Below are 27,983 nucleotides of genomic sequence, written 5' to 3' on the forward strand. Positions count from 1 at the left end.
ATACGCCAACTTGTCGATGGGAACCGTGTCAGCTCAGTCGATCACTTAAGTCTACAGGTGGCATCATAAGGACCATCGTAAACGGGCTGAAGTGGTATGCGAACAGCATCATGCCAGAGGAACACATGAGAATAGCATTATAAATCATTCAGCACATACCCTGCGGGTGAGGCCTGCCATGTAGGAGTAGGTTGGAGTAATCTCATGTTTTCCCAAATATGTTCAACGTAACTAGCCAGATCATAGAGTTTTGTGCTTGTACTTGGATTCACAACTCGCCTGGCAAGGTAAATGTACTGCCATGTACTAGCTATGTCACTAAACATCCAAGATCTGCCTTAACTGAAGTACGCACTCCAAGGAGAACCATGGGCAAAAGTTCGCTTCATGTAGATGCATCACCACCGCTGTTAATGCTGCTTTCAATTGTCGATGGAAATGCTCAATGAGACCATTGGCCTGTGAATATGGGTACGCTCAGAAGATCAGTGAGAGCTCAGACTAACTTGAACTGAGACCCTCAATTCATTGTAATAGTGACCAAAACACTGAAAGTTTGAATCCAACAATCCACGAAAGCCTGAGCGGATAGTCTCCGCAGAAATGTCAGTGATAGGGATGGCTTCCTGCCACCCGATAGTTTGGTCTTCACACGTGAACAGATAAATATTTCCATGAGATGGCAGAAGTGGGCCCGCCAAGTCTAGGTGCATGTGCTGGAAACAGGAATCCGGAACAACAAAATTCCCCAGCTTGGATTTCGTGTGTCTGGAGTCTTTGCCCCATAATCTAACATCTTGTTTAACATGAGGCCAGGTAAAATGTTCTATAACTAGTTTGATTGATGCTCTTCTACCAGGATGCGACAGATTGTGAAGAGACTCAAAAATATCCCACCTCATAGCAATGAACACAAAAGGCCTAGACCTTCCTGTGGAAAAATCACAGACTAACTTTTCACCTGATTCATTCAGTCACATCTTGAAGATGGAGACCAGAGTTGATCCAGCGATACCAGATGGGATTGGTGTACCGTGCAGGAGCCATGGCACTGAAATTTATGACAGTAAGGTGTCAATGTCGCGCCTGGACAATGTGTCAGCCATGGTATTTGTTTTTCCTCAGATGTGCTGTATGTCCCATGAAAATTGTAGGTTGAAGTCCCAGTGCTGAATCTCTCTGGGTGAGTAGAGATGTGTGCTTGTATTCACTCTATGCGTAAAAGGGTGATGGTTTGTATAAATGGTGAAAGGACGATCTTCCAATTAAAAAGCATAAATGTTTCACTGCGCGATAGATGGCCAAGAGTTCTCAACCAAACGTTCTATATTTTGCCTGAGCCGATGACAGTTTGGCTGAAAAAAGTGCCAGAAGTTCCAATTAGCTGCTGCTCCCACAGCACTGACAGATGCATCTGTGGCAAGAGAGAGCTTTGATGTACAAATATCATGGCATTCGCAAGCGCAGTCTTCACATCGTTGAAAGTGCACACAGCATCATTTCCCAGAGTTAATGGTCTTTTAGACACAGACTTATCCTTTTAGTAGTTCAATAAGGGGTACAAGGACTGCCTAAAGAAATCTCTTGGTCCCTGCCACATTGACCACCGCCAGTGGGCTGATATCGCCTCAAACCGTGCATCTTGGCGCCTCACAGTTTGACGGGCAGCAACCTCCTTTGAAGAAGACCGCAGAGCCCACCTCACTGACAAAAGGCAAAGGAGGAAAAACCCAATACCCAACCCCAACCAACCAATTTTCCGCTGCAACCGTGTCTGCCTGTCCCGCATCGGACTTGTCAGCCACAAACGAGCCTACAGCTGACGTGGACATTTAACGCTTCCTTAAATCTTCGTCCGCGAAGCCAAGCCAAAAAAGAAAGGGGTAATAGAAATGCTGCAGCATTTGGCAGGAATCAGCGATTAAAAGTTCATCATGCCTAAAACAAGTTGTGATTGGGCAAACGTAATGGGTGTAGAAAATACTCAAATCTCTCATACTTTTGATTCAGGCAAAATACCATGTTGCTTAACTCAAAAATATAAGATCAGCAGTTCCAAAAATGCATTTAGTGGGGTTGATCACGATGCTAAACTCATTAAGCCTCTGAAAAAGTGGTGGCGCTTGTGCTCTCCTTCATTCACACTTGCATCTAGAATATTGTCGATGTAAACAAACACAAAATTGAGTCAACTCCATATAAACCACTGGAATGTCTGAACTGCAATCAGTAGACTGAATGGCATTCAGAGAATCTCATATGTACCAAAAGGGGTAATTACTGCTGTCATTGCAACATCAGAAGGCTCAACTGGAATCTTATAGTAAGCATGTACTAGATCTATTTTTGCAAATACATGTTTGCCATGGAAGTTTGCTGAAAAGTCTTGTAAATTGGGGTGTTGTATCAGTCAGGCACGGTGGAATTGTTCAGGGCACGATAATCACCACAAGACCGCCAATCCCCAAGAGATTTTTTGGAATCACAGTGAAGCCCAGCAGCTGTCAGATCTGCGGACTATGCCCAACCCTTGCATGTGGTCGAATTCTGATTTCACAATTTTAAGACCATCCGAGGGTAATCTACAAGCCCGGGCTACCACCAGATGTCTGTGTGGTGATAAGATGGGGTATTAGATGAGGGAAACACTTGAGCAAGGCTAGGAAAGAGCAGGAGGCTCGTCAGGTGGCTGACATCATTGGAGAGACAACAAATGCAGCTCTCTTGCACACAAGAGCTGCAGTCCACAATTCAGCAATTTTTCAAATCCACCAACAAGGAAAAATGTGACAAGAAATCAGCTCCCAAAATGGAATTTGACACATTTGCAACTGCAAAAACCCATCGAAAAGATTTGTGAAGACTGAAATCCAGGGTGAGTGACCTCTGGCCATATGTTTGAATATGAGAATCCTTCACGGCTGAAAGAACACATGACATATTGGGGTGTCTGTGTTCCTCTGTGGTTGGAGGGAACCACTGAAATTTCTGCACTGGAATTGACAAGAAATTGAACAGTCGAGAGATGGTCTTTGACGAAAAGACGGCGGCTGACATTCCCATCCTCAACCACCGTGATTCCAACCAGGTTGATGGAAGGAATTCCATTGCATGCCCAAAGCCTGGATCTGCGTAGTCAGTGCTGCCATTTGCTGCTCCAACTCAGTTATCTTTGATTGAGAAGGTGCTGGTGCAGTAAGCAGTTGTAACATTTGCTCCTGTCAACTAACGGAAGAAGTCAATCCTTCTATCTTTAATGCAGAGGTCGTGGACGTAACGGACAGTTTTGAGTCATCCGTTACCAAATCATTGCAGGCGGATCAGCGGTGAGGCTTTGGTGAGGTGGCCTTACATCGGGTCAGCGGTGATGCGAAGTCCAACGGGAGCTGCGGCAAAGGGATGTTCAATTTTTGGTATTTTAGCCATTCTTAATATTTTAATTAATCCTTTAATTAAATTAGGAGTAGGTAATGGAGTTAGCTAGAGCAGTGGATTGCTCCACCTGCAGGATGTGGGAAATCTGGGCAGCACAATTGTCCCTGGTGACTACACCTGCAAAACATGCATCCAGCTGCAGCTCCTGAGAAACTGTGAGAGCGAATTGGAGCTGGATGAACTCCGGATCATTCAAGAGGCAGAGAGGGTGATAGAGAGGAGTTTCAGGGAGATAGTCACCCCCAAACATCAAGAGGTAGGTAGCTGGGTGACTGTCACGAGAGGGAAGGGGAATAGACAGAGAGAGCAGACACCACTGTTGATGTTCCAATCAACAATAAGTATACCATTTTGGATTCTGTTGGTGGGGATGACCTACCAGGGACAAGTTGGTGCCAGGGACATGACCACTACAAGACTGGACCATCAGCTCAGAAAGGAATGAGGCAAAAGAGGAGAGCAGTAGTGATAGAAGATTTGATAGTTAGGGGGACAGATAAGAGTTTCTGTGGGAGAGATCGAGAATCCTGGATGGTCTGTTGCCTCCCTGGTGCCAAGGTCCGCGATATCTCAGATCAAGTTCTCGGAATTCTCAGGAGGGAGGGTGAGAAGCCAGATGTCATTGTCCATGTAGGGACTAATGATGTGGGTAAGATGAGGAAGTCCTGCAAAGAGAGTTTAGGGAGCTGGGTGCAAAGTTGAAGGGCAGGTCCTCCAGGGTTGTGATCTCAGGAGTGCTACCTGTGCCACATGCTTTAGAAATAGGAAGTTAATGCAGTTAAAGAGATGGTGCAGGAGTGAGGGCTTCATGTTTTTGGACAATTGGGCTTTGTTTCAGGGAAGCTGGGACCTGTCCCGAAGGAACAGTTTAGACCTGAACTGGGGGGGGGGGGGATCTAACATTCTTGCAGGAAGGTTTGCTCATGCTGCTCTGGGGGTTTAAACTAGATTGGCAGGGGGATGGGAACCAGAGTATAAGAGTAGATATTACATAGGTTTGTATGTAATAGAAATGTTCTCATGTATTTATTTCAATGCAAGGAGTACTGTCAGAAAGGCAGATGAACTTCGGGTGTGGATTGGCATGTGGGATTACGACATTGGTTCTATTAGTGAGACAGTTGCAGGAGGGGCAGGGTTGGCAACTCCATGTTCCGGGGTTCTGTTGTTTCGGACGTGATAGAGGGAGAGGAATGAAAGGGGGAGGCATGGCATTACTACTCAGGGAAAATATCACAGCTGTGCACAGGCGGGACAGCCAGAGGGCTCATCTACTGAGGCCATATGGGTGGATCTAAGGAACGGGAAAGGTGTAACCACACTGATAAGGTTGTATTATAGATTGCCAAATGTCAGAAAGAATTGGAAGAGCAAATATGTAGAGAGCTAGCAGATCAATGTTTAAAAAAAAAACCCAGAAAATTGTGATAGTTTTAACTTTCCACATTTTGACTGGGATTCCCATACTGTAAAAGGGCTGGATGGCTTAGAGTTTGACATATGTGTTCAGGAAAGTCTTCTGAATCAATATGTAAAGGAACCAACGAGGGAGGATGCAATACTAGATCTCTGTTTAGGGAAACAGACAGGTCACATGACAGAAGAATATGTAGCTGAATATTTTGGACCCAGTGACCATAATGTCATTAGTTTTAAGTTAATTATGGATGAGGATAGGTCTGGTCCTCCAGTTAAGATTCTAATCTGGAGAAAGGCCAGTTTTGTGGAACTGAGAAATTATCTAGGAAAGATGGATTGGGGAAAATTGTTTTCTGGCAAGTGTTCAGTAAGTGGAAGGCCTTCAAGTAGACAATGTATTGAAGGTGATGAATAACATTACTTAAAGGAAGGATAAGTTGGAAAATAAGTTTCAAAATGGTCGAGAGGACGTACAGCGTATTGAAGAGAGATCTAATGTATCTGAAGATTTGATGACTAGTTTAATTTTGATGAATGGAGAAGGTCGATATTTTGGAAAATTATAACAGAAAAAATAATGTTAAAATAGTGGGATTATCTGAAGGTAAAGAAGGAGATGATGTGATTCACTTCTTTCAAGAATGGATACCGAAGATATTTGGAGAGGAATATTTTGAAGACAAGATTTTAATTGAAAGAGCCCATAGAGCAGGGGTGTCAAACTCAAATTAACGGAGGGCCAAAATTAAAAACTTGGACTAAGCCGAGGGCCGAACTGAATATTTATTGAAAATTTTCAACAACATCTGCATGTTTTCTCTTCTTTCAACATATGCAATGTTAAACTTTAGGATATAACTTTAGGAGGATAATGTTACAGGTCAGGAGTAGGTAGCTCAAGTTCACCCTTTGCTTGGCCTGAGGGAAACATATTTGGTCCCTGTGGAGATGTAGTCACCATTCACAGGCTGTGTCCATTTTGGCCTGCATCAGGACTCAGCATTTCCTGCTCACTCCTCAGGCTCTAGGCCTCTATTCACCCTCGACCCACCATCCCTCTACCTGACCAGTCCTTTACCCAACCTCTACTCACCCCTCACTCCACTCGCTCTGCCTCTACCCACCCCATCCTATACACGCCCCTCTACTGCCTCTCCCCTCAACCTGTTCCTCCCTCTACCCGTCTCTCACCCTCTAATCACCCCTCCCCTACTCGCCCTGCCCCTCCCATTTTACCTCTTCCCTATCCACCCCTCCTTCTACTCATCCCTCCCTCTAACTGCCCCTCGCACCACCATAACTTCCCCTGCCCATTACTCCTCACCTACACCCTCTGCCCACCCCTGCTAACCCACCCACTCAGGCCCAGCGCGCTGCCGATCAGCCTTTGCGGACAGCCACCATCTCTCTCTTCACGTGCAGGGCCGAACCAGCCGTCCCTGGGGTCCGCGCGGGTGCAAGCGCTGAAGGATGTGGCGACCAGGAGAAGTGCGCTCGCGCTGTGGAAGGGCCGTCCGGTGCCAGTCGCGCGGGGCTCGTGCTGCCGGGGGGCCATGCACAGCCTGCCATGTCCGTCGAGCCGACAGGCAATCACAGGTGCTCGCCCATCCGCCGCACCGCTCGACAGGTGGGAGAAGTGACTGGTTGTGCGGGGAGCCTTCCAACTGGCTTGCTGGCTGATGACATCAACAGACTTCACGTGTTACAATTTCTCGTGTTACAATTGGGAAGGATGTGCAATGAAGGGGGAGGATGGTGGGGGTGACATTACCAAAAAACAGCATCGGCTCTCGCTGCAGGGCGGGCCACCTCTAATACATTTTTGAAATGATCATGCGGGCCAAATATAATTATATCGCGAGCCAAATTTGGCCCGCGGGCCAGAGTTTGACATGTGTGCCATAGAGCTTTAAGACCAAAGCTAGGTCCGAACCAGAGACCCCGATCTCTCCTGGTCAGATTTTTGAACTACCAGGATAGAGAGAGGCTTCGAGGTTTGGCAATGAAAAGGAAGTAGCGATTTTATTTAAGAAGGGGATAAAAAATATTATTTTATCCAGATTTTAGTTAAATTTTCTTGGAGAGAATTTAATCTAGTTAAGAATGTTTTGTATGATAAAGGTTACAGATTTGTGTTGTGTTATCCTGCTACTTTGAAAATGTTTGTACCAGGTCAACAGAATGTTTTCACAAATTTTGTTCAAGCCAAAGAATCTGCTCAGTTTGTCTAAAGCCAAAGTAACAGAAGTGTCTGCTTTGTTTAAAATTAATTTTATACTTTTTTTTTTCTTTTTTGATGGATGAAGAATTGATATGACATTATCTATTCCTATGTTAGATGGAATTAATTGGTTTATTAAATCAAGTTTTTTTTAAAATCCTGCGGGAGTGAGATGTGTTAAGTTGGTTTCTGATGGTTGCTGTGACCCATAAAATGGAGGGAGATAGTGGTGGTTTTTACAGTACTTATTGGGTGAGGATTTTTGTTTTCCTTTTTTTAAAAAAAAATTAATAATTAAATATGTTGTGTTTAATCTGAATTATTTTAATGATTTTGGATTGCAAATGGTGGTGCTCAGGACCAAATTATTTTATGGGAATTCTTCTTGAAAGGCAGTGATGAAAAGGGATTTTAAAAATAAGGGAAAATGAATAAGGCAATCATGATTATAAGTTTCAATATTAATGGGATAACGGGAAATTAAAAAGGAAGAAAATATTGTTTTGTATTAAGAAATTAGGAGTGGATATTGCTTTTTTTTAACAAGACACTGAAAAAGAACACCTGAAATTGAACAGGGATTGGGTAGATCAAGTAGTTTTTTCTTCATTTAATTCTAAAGCCAGAGGAGTAGTGATTTTATTTAAGAAAAAATTAACAATTAAAGTTCAGAGTGTTGTTACTGATCCTGCATGTAGTGTGGTAAATTGTCAAATATTTTCTGAGGAATGATCTTTGTTAAATATATAAGCACCAAATTATGAAAAATGTATACAAGATATTTTTTTTTAAATTTGGCAGATGCTGAGGAAAATATTTTAGTCGGATGTGATTTCAATTTTTGTTTGGATCCTTTATTAGATAGATCTTCAAGAACAATAGTTAAATCTAAAGCAGCTAAAATTATGTTATATTTAATGAAGGATTTAAATTTAGTGGATATATGGAGAAAGAAACATCCTAGGGATAGAGATTATTCTTTTTATTCTAATAGTTTTGATACATCCTCTAATCTTGATTTATTTTTTTTAACTTTCAGTTCAAAATCAATCAAAAGTTTTGAATATTGATTATAATTTAACTGGAATTGAAATTTATTGAAAAACAGCAGTCAGTATATAGATAGAGATTAAATTCTTTGTTATTAAAAAAGGAAGATTTTTGTACTTTTATAAGACAGCATATTAAACTATTTTGTGATACTAATTTATATTCAATAGAGGATAAATTTATTATTTGGGATTCATTAAAGGCATATTTGAGAGGACAGATGATGTTTTACTTCAAAAATTAAAAAGGATTCTAAGAGATGTAGATAAATTAGAAAAAAAATAACAGTATGTGGCGATTGCAGGAGCTAAAGGAAATCATTGCTACCACACCGATGGTCATTAATGACTTTTTATTCAAATTTAGCGCGCCCATTTAAGGGGAGCATGAGCTCAGTCACCTGGTGCATTGTGACATCATAATCACTGCCCAGTGATTATGACTACGCCATTTCCTCATGGCTGTCCCGCCACGTGGCGATACAAGTGGGGTCGATTCGCCATGAGGATGTGCGTCACCACACAACCCCACCCCTCCCCGAACCGGCTATGCGTCCTGTCGCTTTGGCGGCCAGCCCCGGTGCTTGGGTGCAGCCGTCTGCACCGGGTATGATAAGTCTAAATTAGCAACTTTTAAGTGGTCCACAGTAAACAGTTCTTCCCTGCCCCCCACATCTAAAGTAAAAGTCACACTCGACCACCGGGAATCCTTGTACGGCCCTTCGTATGGAAGCTGCAGCGGTGCTCTCTGTGGTCCTCTCCGGACGAACACAAATTGTGGCACATCCAGATATTTCAGTCGATGGGGAAGGCGGGATTAGGTTGCCCAGTCGTTTATGGAGGTCCACGAGCTGCTCACCTTTGTTGTGCATCGCTCGGCCTCCAGGCCGAAGAATTCGCCTAACAGGGAGAGTGAAACGGTGTAAACCATTTCTGCTGATGAGGCTTGCAGGTCCTCCTTGGACGCTGTCCTAATCCCAAAGAGAATCCAGGGCAACTTGTCCACCCAGTTGGGGCCGGAAGGTCTTGCCATCAGAGCGGATTTTAGATGTCGGTGGAACCTCTCTACCAACCTGTTAGACTGTGGGTGGTAGCCATGGTGTGGTGCAGTGTTACCCCTAAAAGCCTTGCCAGCTGCGACCATAGTCCAGATATAAATTGAGCGCCTCTGTCCCTCGTGATATGCGCCGGCTCGCCGAAATGAGCAATCCACTGGCTAACCAGGGCTCTAGCACATCTCCGCTGACGCCTCACAGACTGGGATGGCTTCCGGCCACCTGGTTGCTCTGTCCATTATGGTAAACAAGTATCGCGACTCCCTGGACACCGGCAAGGGGCCCACAACATCCACATGGATGTGCTGGGATCTCCGCATTGCCGAGTCAAAATGTTGAACAGGGGCCTGCGTGTGCCTGTGGACTTTAGACATCTGGTACCTGATGCAGTTGCGGGTTAGCACTGCCATCTCCTTCTTGAGGCCATGCTAGACAAATCGCTGCACCACCATACGCATGGTAGTTTTTACTGAGGGGTGGGCGAGATCGTGGATAGAGCTGACGACCCTTGCCCTCCACTCCTGTGGGACAGAGCAGCAGCTGGGTGGAGTCAGGAAGCTGGATATCCTCGAGCTGGAGACCTGAGATGGCGGACTGGAGAGATTGAGTTTCGGCGTCGTGGTGCTGGGCCAGCACTATTTGCGCATAGTCAAGGCCGGGAGCTAGTGTGCTGTTGACCGGGTAGGAGTGTGCATCTGTGACCACATTGTCCTTCCCCGCCGTGTGTGCTTCCGGGTGTGGATGAACGAACAAAGTCACGTCTGCAAGGGCCTGCTTCGTTGCTTCTCTTTTGTTATGATCAGCGCGAAAAGAGGGCGCATGATGCAGGTGGCGTTGCGGATGAATCTAGGGTAAAAATTTACCATTCCCACAAACTCCTGCAGGCCCTTGAGGGAGGATGGTTCAGGAAAATGCTGGACGGCTGCCACTTTCTCTGGTGCAGAGCTGCCCCAGACGCTAAGATGGTGTGCCCCAGGAACTGCAGTGTCTGTTTCCCAAACTGGCTTTTGGCCTTGTTGACTGTGAGGCCGAATTCTGCCAGCCGGGCGAACAGGGTATGGAAATGGGCCTTGTGGTCTTCACGGCTGCGGCTGGCTACGAGGATGTCATCGAGGTAGATAAAGACAAAGTCCAAATCCCTACCCACTGTGTCCATGAGGCGCTAGAATGTCTGGGCCACGTTTTTCAACCCAAACAGCATCTGGAGGAATTCGAACAAGCCAAAAGGGGTGATAATGGCAGTCTTTCCAACGTCATCGGAGTTGACTGGGATCTGGTGGTATCTGCGCACCAGATCAACTTTTGAAAAGAACCGTACACCGTGGAGGTTGGCCACAAAGTCCTGGATATGTGGACCGGGAACCTGTCTGGAGTCATGGAGTCATTTAGCCGTCTGTAGTTTTTGCAGGGCCTCCAACCCCCTGATGACTTTGGGACCATATGCATTGGTGCCGCCCAAGCGCAGTCCGACCACCAAACGATGCCCAACTCCTGGAGCCTGGAGAATTCCTCCTTTGCCTGTTTTAGCTTCTCCGGTAGCAGCCGTCTAGCTCTGGTGTGCAGTGGGGGATCTTTTGTGGTGATGTGATGGAAAACTCTATGGCGGGAGGAGGTGACGTTGAAGCATGGCTCCAGGATGGCAGAGAACTCACAGAGGATCTCGGCGAACTCGTCTGTGGCAGTGGCTACCGTGGCGATTTTGGGTCTGTCGTCGTCCGCCGTGCCCAGGTGCACTGAGCGAAAGGTGTGGGCATTGAGCAGCCTCCTGCCCCTCATGTCCACCAGCAGACTGTGAGCCTTTAGGATGTCAGCCCCTAACAGCACGGTGCCCACCGAGGCCAGGACAAAGCTCCAAGTGAACTTTTCATCCCTGATCTGTATCTGTGCCCTACGGGTGCCATAGTCTTGATTGTGGAACAATTGACAGCCCACAGGGTTGGACCGGGGGTCCGGGTTTGAGTTTCCAGCACTGTAGGGGGGAGGATGCTCACCTCGGCCCCTGTGTCTACCAGGAACTGGCAGCCTATGACTTCTCAGTGATGTAAAGGAGGCTGTTCATGTGGCCAACCTTGGCAGCCATTAACAGCGGTTGACCTGGCCGTTTCCCTGGAAATCGCAGGGCTGGCTGGAAGTTGAGAGGCTGGCTGGAAGTCTTTGGGCTGAGGGCACTTGCGTGCTTTCACTCCCCGGTGCTGGTAATAAAAGCACCATTTTGACTGGGTTTCCTCCAGCTTGTGCTTGGGGGTATCCTGCAGACGGCAGGACCCTGGCTTGGATAGTTGGCTGAGGGCTGCCTCGTTCTCCTGTTTTGCGTGCCAGAGGACATCTGCCTGGGCTGCAGCCTTGCGGGGGTCAGAAAAGTCTTCTTCAGACAGATCGAGTCGGATATCTTTTGGCATCTGTTCAAGGAATATCTGACAGAAGAGGAAACACGGATAATGATCCTCTGCCAGGGCCAACATTTCATCCATGAGGGCTGAGGGGCTGCGATCCCCAAACCCATTCAGGTGTAAGAGTCTGGAAGCACGCTGCTGGAGAGTGAAGCCAAACTTCCCCAGGAGTAGATTTTGGAGGGCGGAATATTTGCCCATTGCTGGTGGCCGGTGAAAGATCTCATCCTCCCTCACTGCCGTGTCCTGGTCCAGCCTGCCCACAACATGGTAAAATTTTGTGGAGTTGGCTGAGATGTTGCAGAGGTGGAACTGTGTCTCCATCTGCCTGAACCACGTCCGTGGGCAATGGGGCCAGAAAGGGGGAAGTTCTGAGGGCTACAGCGTTCACCTCAGCTGCGTCCATTGTTCGCTGGGTCCAGATAGACTTCTGGGCCCGTCGGGGTCACCGCTGTGCCGATTGCAGGAGCTGAAGGAAATCACTGCTATCACACCAATGGTTGTTAATGACTTTTTATTCAAATTCAGCACGCCCCTTTAAGGGCAGCATGAGCTCAGTCCCCTGGTGCATTGTGACATCATAATCGCTGTCTGGGGTGCACGCTGGAAGGGATGCTGAAGTCAGAGAGAAACCTCTGATGACGCCATTTCCCCATGGCTTCCCTGCCACGTAGCAATACAAGCAGGGCTGGTTCACCATGAGCATGTGCGGCGCCACAAATATTTGAAAAAGATACTCAGATATCACCTTCAATATAGTCATTTAATTAATAAAAGCTTACAATATAATACAATGTCAACTTAGAACAGAGAAAATTATTTTTAGATCTAAACAGAAATCTTATGAATTAGGGGAAAGATCTCATAAAGCTTTGGCTTGGCAATAAAAGCAGAACAAACTTCGAGAATGATTTAATGCCATACAATGAGATCATAAGAAAGTGACATTTAAACCATAAGAAATAAATGAAACTTTTTGGGAATTCTATGCAAAATTATATACTTCAGAATCATTACAGGATGAAACTATCATAGATAATTAGTTGTCACAAATAACATTACCCAGATTAACTGAGATAGATAAAAATAATTTGGATAGACTGTTTAATGAAGTACTTAATTGTTTACAGAATAATAAGTCTCCTGGAGAGGATGGATTCCCTGTGGAATTCTATAAAGAATTTCAATATTTAACAATTCCTTTATTTATGCATGTAATAGAACAAGCTTTTAGGTTACATGTTCTTCCAGAAACTTTTTCTATAGTGATAATTGCGGTTATTCCTAAAAAAATAGCGATCCATTAAAACCAGCTTCATATAGACCTATTACATTGTTAAATGTTGATTATAAAATTGTGGCGAAGATATTAGCAAATAGAATAAATAATTGTCTTTCTGAATTAATAAATAGGGATCAAATAGGCCTTGTTAAAAACAGACAAACTTCTGAAAATATAGTAAGGTTATTAAGTATAATTCACTTAGCACAATAGAAGGATTTAAATATAAGTCATTGCTTTGGATGCAAAAAATGCTTTTGGTAGATTAGAATGAGATTTTTTATTTAAAGTTTTAGGTAAACTTGGTTTTGGATTTAATTTTGTAAATTGACAAAAGCACTTTATAAAAGTCTTAAAGCTAAAGTAATAACTAATGGACAAATATCACAATCATTTAATTTGACTGGATCAAGTAGACAGGGATGTCCCTTATATCCAGCTTTGTTTGCTTTGGCGATAGAACCTCTTGCACAAATGATTCGTATAGTCCAGCAGTTAAAAGTTTTTATGGTAAATCAAATTGAGCATAAGATTATTCAATTTGCAGATGATGCGTTGGTATGTTTAACTCAACAGCAATTATCATTACCTAGACTTTATAAATAATTGATAGTTTCTGGTTATAAAATGGGATAAAACTTAGGTAATGGAATTAGTACAGGGTGATTATTCACAATTTCAAAAAGATATTCAATTTAATTGGACTGATGTTGGGATTAAATATTTAGGAATATGAACAGATAATTTGAAAAATTAATATAAATAAAATTATATTCCATTACTTAAGAAAATAAATGAAGAGTTGAAAAAATGGGTAAACTTACCTATAATTTTAATTGGAAGGGTTAATTGTATTAAAATGAATATTTTTCCAAGAATTCAATATTTGTTTCAGACTTTACCAATTTCTGTACGTCAAAAAAAAATTCAGGAATTAAATAAAAATTTAGAAATTTCTTTGGAAAGGTAAAATGACAAGAATATGGTTAGAAAAATTAACATGGAAATATGAATTATGTGGATTACAGCTTCCTAATTTTAAGAATTATTATAAAGCAGTGCAATTAAGGTTTTTTGCTTCTTTATTTGGAAATATTAAACTGTCATGGGTAGAAATTGAGAAAAATAAAATTGGAGAAAATATACCTAAGGAACTTGTTTATAAATGGTAACCAAGGTTAATGGTTGTTGACAGAGACGCTCTATTATTGAAACATTTGATTAATATTTGGAATAAGGTTAAGTTAGAAAATGATGGAAGTCTTTTGTCATCGAAAAACCCATTTATTAATCATAATTTTTTCAAAAGATAATCCTTTAAATATTTGGTATATTAAAGGAATTTCTAAAATAGGAGATTGTTATGAGAGTGGTAGATTGATGTCATTTGATCAATTAAGAATTAAATATGATATTCCTCGTAATACTCTTTTTTGTTATTTACAATTAAGAGCTTATGTAAGAGAGAAATTAGGACCAGATATGGTATTAAAAGATCCTACAGATTTAGAACAGTTGATTGTTAATGGAATTGTTAAGAAGTTTATCTCAATAGCATACATGAAATTACAAGAGAAAGCATTTAAATTAGGTTTATTTAAGTCAAGAGAAAGATGGGAACAAGATTTAAATATATCGATAGATCAATAAATTTGGCAAAATGAATGTAAAGAAATTATGTCTAATACAATTAATGTAAGATATAGATTTCTTCATTATAATTTTTTGCATCAGTTATATATTACACCTTAGAAATTGAATAGATGGAAATCGAACACATCAGATCAATGTTTCATATGTGGTGTAGATATCGGAATTTTTCTTCATTCTACATGGTTCAAAAGTTTGGACCTCTATTAGTAAGTTTTTGCAACAGGTTACAGGTATTGTTTTTCCGTTGAATCCCGAGTTATTTTTGATGGGAAATATTGAAAATATAACTTCCAAATTACATTTATCAGATTCTTGGTTGAAATTTGTTAAATTAGCTCTGGTGATAGCAAGAAAATGTATTGCTGTCACTTGGAAATCAGATGTTTCATTAACTTTAGAAAGATGGAAAACAGAGATTCAAAGTTGTATTCCATTAGAAAAAATTACATACAATTTGAGAGGTAAATATTCTATGTTTTTACAGATTTTGAGCCCATATGCTTAAACGTTAGGTTTGAATTTATAACAAATTTCTTTGAATCCTCCGGACCAGAGAAGTCTTCCCTGAATAAATAAATAATGTTTTCTTGTGAAATGTTTTTGGAATCTTTGAGCGTTTCCTAAAGCAATTCAATATATATTCATAATCATTATGTAGTTTAGTAAGTCAGTTTTTTCTTGTAGTTAGTATTTTAGTGGGGGGATAGAAGGGATTGGGAGGGAGGGTTTAGTTAGAGTTTAGGTGGGGTTCTTTTGTAGTTTTTTTTCTTTATGTAAATCAATATGTAGTTAATCAATAATTTTGTATCAATGTGATGTTTTTTCTTTATTTATTGTACATGTGTGGATCTTAAATAAAATATTCAAAAAAAAAAGAAACTACTTCAGACACATCGACTCTGAAAATGAACTCTTTGAGTTTCTGTAAATGTAATGTGGTCTGTGAGTGACCCTGTATCCAGCCCACAAACTAACTTACTACCGTAAGAAATATGTATTTTATAACTAAAGATTAACACAAATCTGTTACAGAGGGTAGCTCATTGTTGTTCTCTTGTTTTTTAAAAAAAAGCTCCAAAAGTAAACCAGGAAATTACAGTCAGTGAGTTAAATTATTGGAGGGTGTTCTGAGAAATCAGATATACAAGTATTTAAGCAGCCAAGGGCTGATTAAGGATGGTCAGCATGGCTTTGTGCATGGTAGGTCATGTTTAACAAATCTTATAGTTTTTTGAAGAGGTTACCAAGAAAGTAGATGAAGGAAAGTCTGTGGATCTTGTCTGTGTGGAATTTAGTAAGCCGTTTGACAAGGTGCCACATGGGAGGCTAGCTCAGAAAGTTCAGACACTAGATATCCATGGAGAGGTTGTAAACTGGATTTGAAATTGGCTGAAGAAGACAGAGAATGGTAGTGGATGATTGCTTCTATCGAACTCTGGCTTTACCCTACGCTCAATTTAGTCTTTGTGTCGTCTGAGTCCAGCGTGCTCGTTGAATAAAGTGATAGAAGAAGGTATTCGGTTTCACAATCAGTTTATTACACAGCACAAGAATAAAGCTTAACAGAGCTCTGGTTCAGTCGTTAATTCATAGATCACCTGCTCAGTGAGCTATTCCCCAAGACTGACCCCTATTGTCCAGTCTCTTCTGTTTATATAGATCAACCTTATTACATTGACCAAGAGTTGGCTTTCTTTGCTAGATTCCTTGCATAAGATTTATTTCAAGCAATTTCCTGCTCTGCAGTTATCTAGGGTGTAGACCTCCTATCTTAATCCTCAAGGCCAGAACATCCTGTTGTCTTGATCAGAAATCAATTCATACCTCAGATATTCCTAATTATTTCTTTGTTCTCGTCTGGCCATAGTCTTCTGTTCTACTCAACACCTCCTTATGCCTTAGCATTCCTACTAAATTGGTTTATCCATCTTCTTTGTCTCTGACATTCTCAGTCATGGTACTCTTTGTTCTCATCTGGTCATAGTCTTCTGTTCTACTCAACACCTCCTTATGACTTAGCATTCCTACTAAATTGGTTTATCCATTTTCTTTAACTCTATTCTCAGTCATGGTACTCTTTGTTCTCGTCTGGCCATAGTCTTCTGTTCTACTCAACACCTCCGTATGCCTTAGCATTCCTACTAAATTGGTTTATGCATTTTCTCTCTTCTGCATGCCAAATTGCATGAGTTTTTCAAGCTTTGTTGGGACCAAGGAAAACTGCCTCAGGATCTTCGTGATGCCACCATCATCACCCTGTACAAAAACAAAGGCGAGAAATCAGACTGCTCAAACTACAGGGGAATCACGCTGCTCTCCATTGCAGGCAAAATCTTCGCTAGGATTCTACTAAATAGAATAATACCTAGTGTCGCCGAGAATATTCTCCCAGAATCACAGTGCGGCTTTCGCGCAAACAGAGGAACTACTGACATGGTCTTTGCCCTCAGACAGCTCCAAGAAAAGTGCAGAGAACAAAACAAAGGACTCTCCATCACCTTTGTTGACCTCACCAAAGCCTTCGACACCGTGAGCAGGAAAGGGCTTTGGCAAATACTAGAGCGCATCGGATGTCCCCCAAAGTTCCTCAACATGATTATCCAACTGCACGAAAACCAACAAGGTCGGGTCAGATACAGCAATGAGCTCTCTGAACCCTTCTCCATTAACAATGGCGTGAAGCAAGGCTGTGTTCTCGCACCAACCCTCTTTTCAATCTTCTTCAGCATGATGCTGAACCAAGCCATGAAAGACCCCAACAATGAAGACACTGTTTACATCCGGTACCGCACGGATGGCAGTCTCTTCAATCTGAGGCGCCTGCAAGCTCACACCAAGACACAAGAGAAACTTGTCCGTGAACTACTCTTTGCAGACGATGCCGCTTTAGTTGTCCATTCAGAGCCAGCTCTTCAGCGCTTGACGTCCTGTTTTGCAGAAACTGCCAAAATGTTTGGCCTGGAAGTCAGCCTGAAGAAAACGGAGGTCTTCCATCAGCCAGCTCCCCACCATGACTACCAGCCCCCCCCCACATCTCCATCGGGCACACAAAACTCAAAACGGTCAACCAGTTTACCTATCTCGGCTGCACCATTTCATCAGATGCAAGGATCGACAATGAGATAGACAACAGACTCGCCAAGGCAAATAGCGCCTTTGGAAGACTACACAAACAACCAACTGAAAAACCTCACAAAGAAAAGCGTATACAGAGCCGTTGTCATACCCACACTCCTGTTCGGCTCCGAATCATGGGTCCTCTACCAGCATCACCTACGGCTCATAGAACGCTTCCACCAGCGTTGTCTCCGCTCCATCCTCAATATCCATTGGAGCGCTTTCATCCCTAACGTCGAAGTACTCGAGATGGCAGAGGTCGACAGCATCGAGTCCACGCTGCTGAAGATCCAGCTGCGCTGGGTGGGTCACGTCTCCAGAATGGAGGACCATCGCCTTCCCAAGATCATGCTATATGGCGAGCTCTCCACTGGCCACCGTGACAGAGGTGCACCAAAGAAAAGGTACAAGGACTGCCTAAAGAAATCTCTTGGTGCCTGCCACATTGACCACCGCCAGTGGGCTGATATCGCCTCAAACCGTGCATCTTGGCGCCTCACAGTTTGGCGGGCAGCAACCTCCTTTGAAGAAGACTGCAGAGCCCACCTCACTGACAAAAGGCAAAGGAGGAAAAACCCAACACCCAACCCCAACCAACCAATTTTCCCCTGCAGCCGCTGCAACCGTGTCTGCCTGTCCCGCATCGGACTTGTCAGCCACAAACGAGCCTGCAGCTGACGTGGACTTTTACCCCCTCCATAAATCTTCGTCCGCGAAGCCAAGCCAAAGAAAGAAGAAGATTTGGAGGCAGCAAATTCTACACGTTCTATTATCAGCCAACTTTTCTACATACTGTGTCTGTTACTTAATTGCATTACTATTTCCCTTAAACAGTATAATTGAAGTAAATAGTAAATTGTTACATAGTAATGGATTAATGAATACATAATGAATAGTGCATAGGCATATTTTCCATGATTACTTAACCCTTTGGTTCCAACAGTTCTCAGACTGGAGGCCTGTGATTGGTGGTGTGCCTCAGAGATCAATGCTGTGACCATTGTTTATATATCAAGTTTCTGGGTGATAATGTGGGAAACTGGATCAGCGAGTTTGCTGATGACACTAATATGGTTTGAGACTGCAATGTCAGGAAAATTGGAGAAAAATTAACATAATTACTGCCCATGTGGTCATTCACACTGGGTGCCTTTGTAGAGTGCAAGTACCTGAGTGCAGCAGACCCGGTAGTTGGACGTACAGTACAGTGGATGACCATCATTTATATTTCTGGTATGATTTACTCTGCAGGCTTCCTCCAAAAAGTTGTAGGGGTCATGCAAGATTAATTGTGGTGCAGGAATTGACTCAAAATTCATGCACATTCCTTTTCAGATTGCCTATGTAGCAGATAATTGTGCTGTTACATGGCTGCAGTCTTAAAACCATACAAGATTGGAGATGTTGTAGACAGTGAGGAAGGCTTTCAAAGATTGCAGAGGGATCTGGACCAACTAGAAAAATGGGCCAGAAAATGGCAGATGGAATGTAATGCAGACAAGTGTGAGATTTGGAAGGACAATTTGCATTTAGGGGAAGGACAAACCAAGGTAGGACATGCATAATAAATGGTAGGCCACTGAGGAGTGTGGAGGAACAAAGGTATCTGGGAATACAGTAGCTAATTCCATGAAAATGGTGTCACAGTAAGACAGGGTTGTAAAGAAAGCTTTTGGCATCTTGGCCTTCATAAATCAAAGTATTGAGTACAGGAGTTGGGATATTATGGTGAAGTTGTGTAAGACGTTGGTAAGGCCAAATTTGGAGTATTGTGTGCAATTCTGGTCACCAAACTACAGGAAGGATATCAATAAGATTGAAGAGTGCAGTGATGATTTACTAGGATGTTGCTGGGTCTTCAGGAGTTCAATTGCAGGGAAAGATTAAACAGGTTAGGACTTTATTCCTTGGAGCAGAGAAGAATGAGGGGAGATTTGATAGAGGTTTACAAAATTATAAGGAGTATAGACAGAGTAAATGTGAATAGGCTCTTTCCACTTAGATTAGGAGAGATAAATACAAGAGGATATGGCTTTTGGATGAAAGGGGAAAGGTTTACGTGGAACATTAGGGGGAACTTCTTCACTCAGAGCGTGGTGGAAGTGTAGAATGAGCTGCCATTTGACGTAAATGCAGGCTCACTCAGGTTTTAAGAATAAATTGGATAGATGCATGAATGGGAGAGATCTTATGGAATAGGTTCAGGTCAGAGGGACTAGCAGATTGATGTTTTGGCATGGATTAGAAGGGTTGAATGGCCTGTTTTTTGTGCTGTAGAGTTCTATGGTAATCATTTTGCATATTTATCCTAATCAGTCCAAACATTTAAGACTATTTATTGACTTGTTTCTGAAGCATGTCTTGCTCCATTGTCTAACGGTTTGCTGAAGATGTGGACCCCCAGCATCTTTTTCCCAAGGCAACAATGGCAAATATCATAGGACATCTGCATAATGTGAGGAAAGAAAAGTTCAGGGGAAAAATCAAGAATAAGTATTTTACACAGTCGTGGATGCCTAGAATCCATTGCCAGGCGCGGTGTTGGAGGCTGGAACAATAGGAACATTTAAAAGACTCTTGAACAGGGACGTGGATGCAAGAAAAATAAAGGATTGTGGTATGAGTAGGGAAGGTTTAGATTGAAGAGTAAGTTTATATAGGTTGGCACAACATTGTGGGCTGATTGACTTGTGCTGTAATGTTCTATGTTCTCTATCATAATTATGTTAAAAGATGTGCTTTCACAATGTCAATACTTCATTTTATCTTGTGATAACATGGATAAGGCATCAGGTTGAACAGTAAACTTAAATTTTTACCAATTGATATCTGATCTTACCTAGTAATGTTAGTCACTCAGCATACTGACTATTGAGTTAGTGACTATTGGGAATTCTAACTCGTGGCCATTTTCCCTCGCAGTCCATTGCATTTGCTTCCATATCTTCACCAATTAGCCTTAATAGATCTTCAGAATCAAAATCAGGATTTATTGTCATGAACAAGTCATGAAATTCATGTTCTGCAGCGTTGACTTTAACTGTACAGTATTTTCTGCAAGAAATTAAATTCTGCAATACTCACACCGATCCGATCCAGATGTTATGCAAACTCCCTTTGTGCCACCTTGAGAGAAAATGTCTCTTATGAGATCTGTAACAAGAATTCATGTAACTTACACAGTGCTCTTTCTTTTCCAGAATGGAGCTTTTTCAACTGTCTTTTGACTCTGGGCTTCTGTTATGTTTGTGCTTTGTGATGGATGAAATTCTTAATAATTTTTCATTGTTAATAACTTAAATTTTCCAAATACAATTAAAAAATGACATTCATTGTTGCCTATCAACTGACTGGACCCTTTTGCCAATTAAGCGATAAACATATCTCTTCTGCAATGCATGTTGATAAAAGCAAAAAGAGCTAGTGAAATTTGTGGTGGCTGGATATATCTTTTGAAGCTACGGTATAGTCACTAGCCGTTAAACTAAATGTATAGCTATCTGCTGCTTCAGGAGGACATCTTGTTGTGATATAACAGAGTTCAGAGCCATCTCTGTCAATAAGATACTCTGTCTGCAATCTCATTCTGCAGTACCTGCGCTTTCTCAACATGGACCCAACTCAAAAAAATATTATTCACCATAACGAACATTTCCATCCTGTGTACATGCATTCTTCACTGTGATGACTCACTTGTTTGATTGAGTGCTTTTCATACATGTATAGTAGTTCAGGTGCTGTCTCACAAATGCCAATATAGTTGTGGCAAATGAAGAGTTGGCTAGAAAAGTGGCAGATGGAGTTCAATCTGGATAAGTCTGAAGCTGTGGCAAATCTTCCTATATGGCTTGTCTGCCTTTTCACTACCATTTTGCCTCATTCCCATTCTCAATATTGCCACTACTTCTCTCGTCTTTTTTTTTTGTTTATAATCAGTAGATCTCTCTGTGATGCAGATTACCACATTTTTGTGTATTTAATTATCTATTTCCATCTAGATTTACCAACTTTCTGTGACCAGGAAACTCTTGATACTTTTCTCTCTTCAACTGCTGTCTAGATGACTCGCTGAGAGCGCCATCAATCGGAAATACTCTATGTGCAGAAGTTTTTTTTCCTGTGGAACAGAAACTTTGTTGTGATTATTCTCATGGCCAATTATAGTGTATTTGTTGGTTGTTTGTGAGCCAATTTTCTAAAGCTGATATCTTCAAACTATTATAATCCTTTGGAGACATTTAGAGCAAGAGATTGTTCTGCATTGCAGATAAACAATTAATGTGTGTGTTTGTGGGACATTTACATTTGTGACATTACAAGTAGATCAATTTCTTTAGAAATAGACATTTCTCCATTGTGTATACAAGTGAGTAATAGTCAGCCTGCAGCTGACGTGGACTTTTTACCCCCTCCATAAATCTTCGTCCGCGAAGCCAAGCCAAAGAAGAGAATACAAGTGAGTAATAGTCGATGCGATGTAAAAGTTGACCCTCTATTTATGGGCCAAAATCTGGTGTTTTCCTTATATCCTGTGTAAAAGTTGACGACCCTGCGCCCCCTCCCCCTTATTTTTGGCTCTGGCTACCCGTTCGGTGGAGCTCCTGACACTTCAACTGCAGACTCTCACCTAGGCTCAGGCTGCCCACCCAGCAGAACTCCTGATGTCCTAAACGCGAACTTACTACCCAGTCCTGTCCAGCCACCCACCCATCCAAACTACTGATGCCCCAAACATGGACCTACCACTCGGTCCTGGTCAGCCACCCATCAGACTTCCCTACGCCATAAGCACAGACTTATCACCCGGTCCTGCCGCCCATCTGAGCTCCTGACGCCCCAACTGCAGACTCTCGCTAGGCCTAAGCCGCCTTCCCTCCAGAACTCTCAATGTTCCGAACACAGACTTACCACTTGGTCCCAGCCCCCCATCTGAGCTCCCAACACTCCAGACGCCAACCTACCACTCGGTCCCGGTCGGCTGACCATTGGAACTCCCGACACACTGAACATGGAATACCACCCAGTCCTGGCCACCCACTCATCCAAAAGTAGTATGTGTGTAATAGTTGACCCCCTAAATTTTACCTTAAAAATTTATCCACAAAATTTGACTGTGACACGTATATATGGTATGTAAGAACGTGAGGCCTCTTTGCGACTGGCTATTTGGTGAGACCATGATTAATCCCTAATCCATTTCCATGCATAGTCTATAACTTCTATATAAATTTAAAATTCATATTTATAAGAATCAATTGCTCTTTTCAGTAAAGTCAAACTTCCACCACATTCTGAATGTAGAGTTGATTTGTTTTCCCCATCATGCTGAGAGGAATGGCTGTAATTTCTCTAAGTCAGCCATTCTTAACATCTATTCAGCTATGGTCCCTCTTAAGACTCAGCTCAAAGTTTGAGTTCCCTTTGATACCAAGTACATAAAAAACACAAAAAAAGATTTGTTTAGCAAGGTGAAAACATCCCCTTTACTTAAATCTCCAGGGAGATTCTAGGGTCCCGGTTGAGAAAACCTGCTGAATGCCGATCACTCCCATTTCCTGGGAGTGTCTGAAGAACTCCACAAGAAAAAAATCTAATGAGCTGACAAAGTCCAGATCATTTCCCAGAAATAACAATTATAAATAAAGCAAATGATCTGGACTTTGTCAGCTCATTAGCATTGCTTTGAAATGAGGTGGGTGTGGGGGGTGCTCCTACATCTAACTCCTAGTAGTAAAATGAATTGTAACTGAGTCATCTCTTTGGAAAGAAGAATCAGCAAAAATATTTGCTGAACTACTTGAATCCTATGGATGCCATTTGGAAAAAGAGAAAAAAATCTTTTGTTTTGTTAGCCTCACAACCAGTGACAATTATGGTTTTTAGACTGCACCCCGGCAACAATTAGGGACAATGTAATGAGAGGGTTAGGAGGGTTGTTGGATGTGATTTCTTCGTGAGCAGAATTCCAGGTGTCTGGGACTTTTGTCATCCGTGACAATGCAAAGATCTTTGTCAAGACCCCAGCAATTTCTTCACTTGCCTCTTTTAATAACACAGGGTCTTTACCATCAAGCCCAGGGGGCTTATCCACCGTAATGCTCCTCAAAAGATCCAAACACCATCTCTTACTTGATCTCAAAATGTCCTAACACATGAACATTCTCCACATGATGTTCACTGACATTGTCCACATGTCCTTCTTTAATTCTGCTAACTAGGGACATTTCTTGGCCCTTTTGGCCTTCCAGATGCCCTGCTTGAACTCTTTCCTGCAATCTTTACATTCTTTCAGGGCTCTCTGTTTGCAACTTTCTGAACCTTGCATATGCCTCTTTTTGTAAACTAAATTTATGACCTCATCATTCAAGGTTCTCATAACCTTCCTTTGCACTTGAACGTGCCTGTCTTGAACTCTTAATTAGTTGGTCCTTAAACAACTGTCATATGTAAATTGTGGGCTTGCCTTATGACAGATTACATCAAATTTTATATTGTTTATGAAGGAGATAGATTGTGGGGATAGTGTCAGTCACAAACAAACACAAACACTTCACAAAACAAATCTCATTTAAAATGCAAGAGCTTTGCTCAAACCAGACACTCTGGAACTTTGTAAAGACAATAAAAACTGCTTTGCTTCAGGTTTTCATAAGGAGGTGCAAATAGAAGAATCCGGGCTCAAGAAGCTTCACAAGTAGGTGTTAATAGGACATGCTGTGGAGTAATGGATTGTTTTTTTGAAACAACAGATAAATGGGCTCATGAGTTTTGGTCCAGTGCCGCAATCTGTCTGATTGCAGTTTGCTGTTCTAAGAAGGTCATGTGCTTTTTCTACCAGAGAGAGAGAGGAGACGAAACAGGCTTTCTCTAAGAGAGCGAGGGAACTGGTTTCTGCAGTCATGACAAGCTGGCTGCTTGCTGAAACCCCATTTTGAAGATGGGCTGTGAGTTCTGAGTTCAGCCTGATGAAAACCCTTGTGGTCCATACAAGAGGAAATGGCTGGCTAGAGTGTTTCACCTGAAACAAGGGAAACAAAAGAAACTCTGTGGTGACCTACAGAAGAAGACCGTGATGGGGCAAGTTTCTTCGGCAAGACGTTGAAGTGGCTGATCAGACGGAATCAGTTTGTGTGTGTCCAATGAGCAACAAATCTCTCTCTGAAAATCAAAAGAAACTTCCTGAGTGGTAACCAATTACCTTTAAGCACCAGAGCTTGGTGAAAATTCATAAATGTTAAATTCTGTGCACAGTATAAGAATTGCTTGATACCTGTGAACTTGGAGGAGTGAGAAGTGAGATTGGACTGTAAATTAAAGAACTTTTTGAACTTATACACACATTACATATATGTGTGCTTAGAATTAAAAGGGGGTTAAGTTGATAGTAATAAGTTAAAGTATGATCCTGTTTTAATGTTTAAAGAAAATTAAAAGTTACTTTTTAAGTAACCATTTGTCTTGGTGAATTTCCATTGCTGCTGGGTTTTCGGGTCCTCTGGGCCCGTAACAGCCTGGTAACACGTGCTTCCAATTTACTCCCTCTATCTCCTATCTAATCATGTTATAATTTTTACTCTCTCCCAAATTAACACTTCTATATAAGGCCCAAATTTATCCTTGTCATAACTATGTGGTAATCGAAGGAAGAATTAAGGCTAATCTCGAAATGTTCCCCGGTTTGAAATTCTGATCACCTGGCTAGGCTCATTTGTCAATATAAAATCTAGTATGCCCCGCTCTCTGGTTGAGCTCTGAAGCTTCAAGAAACTCTCCCAGAAGCACAAAATAAATTCTGCTCTGTCCAAGCTTATAGTACTCAGGATTTTCCAGTCATTATTGGAGAAATTAAATTCTTCTTGCTTTTGCAACTTTCCATAATCTGTCTACACATCTGTTTCTCCACCTTCTGATGGCTCTTGGAGACCTACAGTATGGCCCAGAGTGATCTCTGCCCTCACTGACTCAGTTGTGAACATTTTCTCAGAAACATTAATGTTAATAGAAACATTTTTCTATTCATGACAAGTACAATATAATTCTGATAATTAATTTTCTATTTATTCAGAAATTGAAAGGGCTAACTCACCAAATAATATTTCTCCACAACCTTTTAGCTTGTCAGTATTATTTCCATCATGTATCATTAATCCCATACTCATCAGCAATTTCATTCCCATGCTTTAAATTCACTGAGGCCAAATGCCCTCATTCCTTTTAAAAAATATTATTACAAAATTTATTTTAAGCTCACCCAGATCATGTTCCTCGACTCTTTTTAAAAGGGCATTGCTTCTATTTTACTTTTTAACACAACATGGCTCCTTTCCACACACTATTTAAATTTGCCTAAAAGTTTTCAATGTAATTTGTTTTATACTATTTTACTATGTAAGGTCTTTTTTTGTGTAGAGTGCAGTTCCGATTATCCGGAAACTGATCTACCAAAATTCTCAAATATCTGAAAAAATTTTCAACTGAGACATGACGTCACAATTTCCAAAAAAGTTTACCGACCGTGCTCAAGTGGGGGGGGTCTGACGCGCAGTTAGCACCATTTTGAATCAACAGAGCTCTTGTGTACTGGTAAAAGATATAGCTGCAAGGGCAAGATTTCACCCAATTTCTCAAGTGGGGCTCTGGCACCATCAGAATCACGGAGCTCTTGTATACAGTACTGTTCAACGATACTGCCCTGGTAGTGGTCTGTTGTGTGGTTTGTGCCATTTTGAATCAACGCAGCTCTTGTGTGCTATTCAAGTATACAGCTCTGGTGTGAGTGTCACCCTGTTAGCACCATTTTGAATCAGCAGAGCTCTCGTGTTCTGTTCGAAGATAAAGCTGCAGTGGCAAAAAGGTCTGCAAATAGTACTGTCGATGTCATGAGAAGAAAAGGAGGAAGCCTTTATGTCTATCTATAGAACAGAAAGTCAAGCTGCTTGAAAAACCTTCTGTTGTTATTGTTGTTTAACCACAGATACAAGCTTATGCTACTGGTCCACTTAAGGAAATATCTTGATTATCCAAAAAATCTGAATAACCGAGATAAGTCATGTCTCAAGCATTTTGGATAATTGGAAAAGTACTATATTACCAGTGTTTGGTATATTGATTGGAGTAACATGCAGTAGCCTGGAAATTCTGTCAGTCCTCCACCACAAAGTCTGAAGAAGACCAGATTATCATTGTTTTACTGGACAGGAGAAGATTTTTTTTTAACAATTTTACAATTAATGCCTATCTGCATTATAAACAACCATGCAAATTAAAATACTTTACTCATCTTCTAACTAAGGAGCTTTGCATTTGTGTTTAGTTTTTGTACTAATACAACAATATATTTCTACATGGAAATTATTTAGCTGCTTTTTGTCCTCATGTTATTTAACTTTTAAGTTTCAGATTCTGGACCAAAGTTGATCATCATGAATCCATATCCATCTTGTAATATCCTTAATGCCATGGCAATGGATGAAGGTACCATTTATTTCAAATGAAATTCCTATGTTTTAGGAAGTTACAAAAAGCATTACCATTAGGAGACCATTTTTGTGAGAGTGATCATAATTCAATTCAAATTTCCATAGTTTTGGAAAAATAACAAAGTTAAATAGTTGAGGCTAATTCTACCGAACGAAGGAGTGATTTAGCAAGAATGAACTTGAAGCAGTTAATTGGTTTTGTATTCAAGAACTAAATTTAATGGGTAAGAGTAAATAGGTTCTCACCAAAAACGAGTCAGGGCTGCTAAATCCACTGACACAGGAAGACAAGCTATGTAAAACTATGACGAAGAAAATAGCAAGTCATGTCAGACGCCAAGAGCTTAGTACAAGAGAAACCCCAGCAGAGCATAGAAAGTATAGGAATTGCATTAGCATGGAAATCAGAATTGCAATTAGAGATATAATAAAATCAAAGAAAATTCATAGAAATTCTGTACATAAGAGTAAAAACATAGTCAGGAAAGTGCAAATGCCTTGGGGGCTAAAAGAGTAACTTGTACTGGAGGCAAAAGACATCAGTCAATGTTCTTATTGACTACTTCATGACTATGTTAAGAGAGGGAGATGATCCAATGATGTAATTTGAAGTGTTCAATGGGATAAGTATATAACAAAGGAGGAACTATGAAGATGTTTAGTGCATTTGAAAGTGAATAAATTGCCATGCCAGGTTGAAATATATCCCAAGCTGCCAAAGGATGCTGCAGAATAATGCAGAATAATGTGTACTTGAATAGCACACATTGTTTAATAAGGAAAGAAGGGCTGAACTAACAGGTCTGTTAGTTTAACTTCAATTGTGGGCAAATGTTTGGAACCAATCCTGAGGTGGGGCGGGGGGGGGTGAACCTTCATTTAG

General features: G+C 41.6%; 1 protein-coding gene across 4 annotated transcripts in view; it reads left to right on the forward strand.

Annotated features, from left to right (window-relative positions):
- LOC138762761 (uncharacterized) overlaps positions 1-27,983 on the forward strand; it is a 56,700-nt gene that overhangs the window by 21,746 nt on the left and 6,971 nt on the right. For 3 of the 4 annotated variants that reach the window (XM_069936333.1, XM_069936334.1, XM_069936335.1), the window contains one exon: positions 27,015-27,095. In XM_069936333.1, the coding sequence (XP_069792434.1) occupies positions 27,015-27,095 (81 nt within the window). The remainder of the gene's footprint in view (positions 1-27,014; positions 27,096-27,983) is intronic. The other variant, XM_069936336.1, reaches the window with a different exon arrangement.

This window comes from Narcine bancroftii, chromosome 5 (genome assembly GCF_036971445.1).
Source record: "Narcine bancroftii isolate sNarBan1 chromosome 5, sNarBan1.hap1, whole genome shotgun sequence".
Lineage (NCBI taxonomy): Eukaryota > Metazoa > Chordata > Chondrichthyes > Torpediniformes > Narcinidae > Narcine > Narcine bancroftii.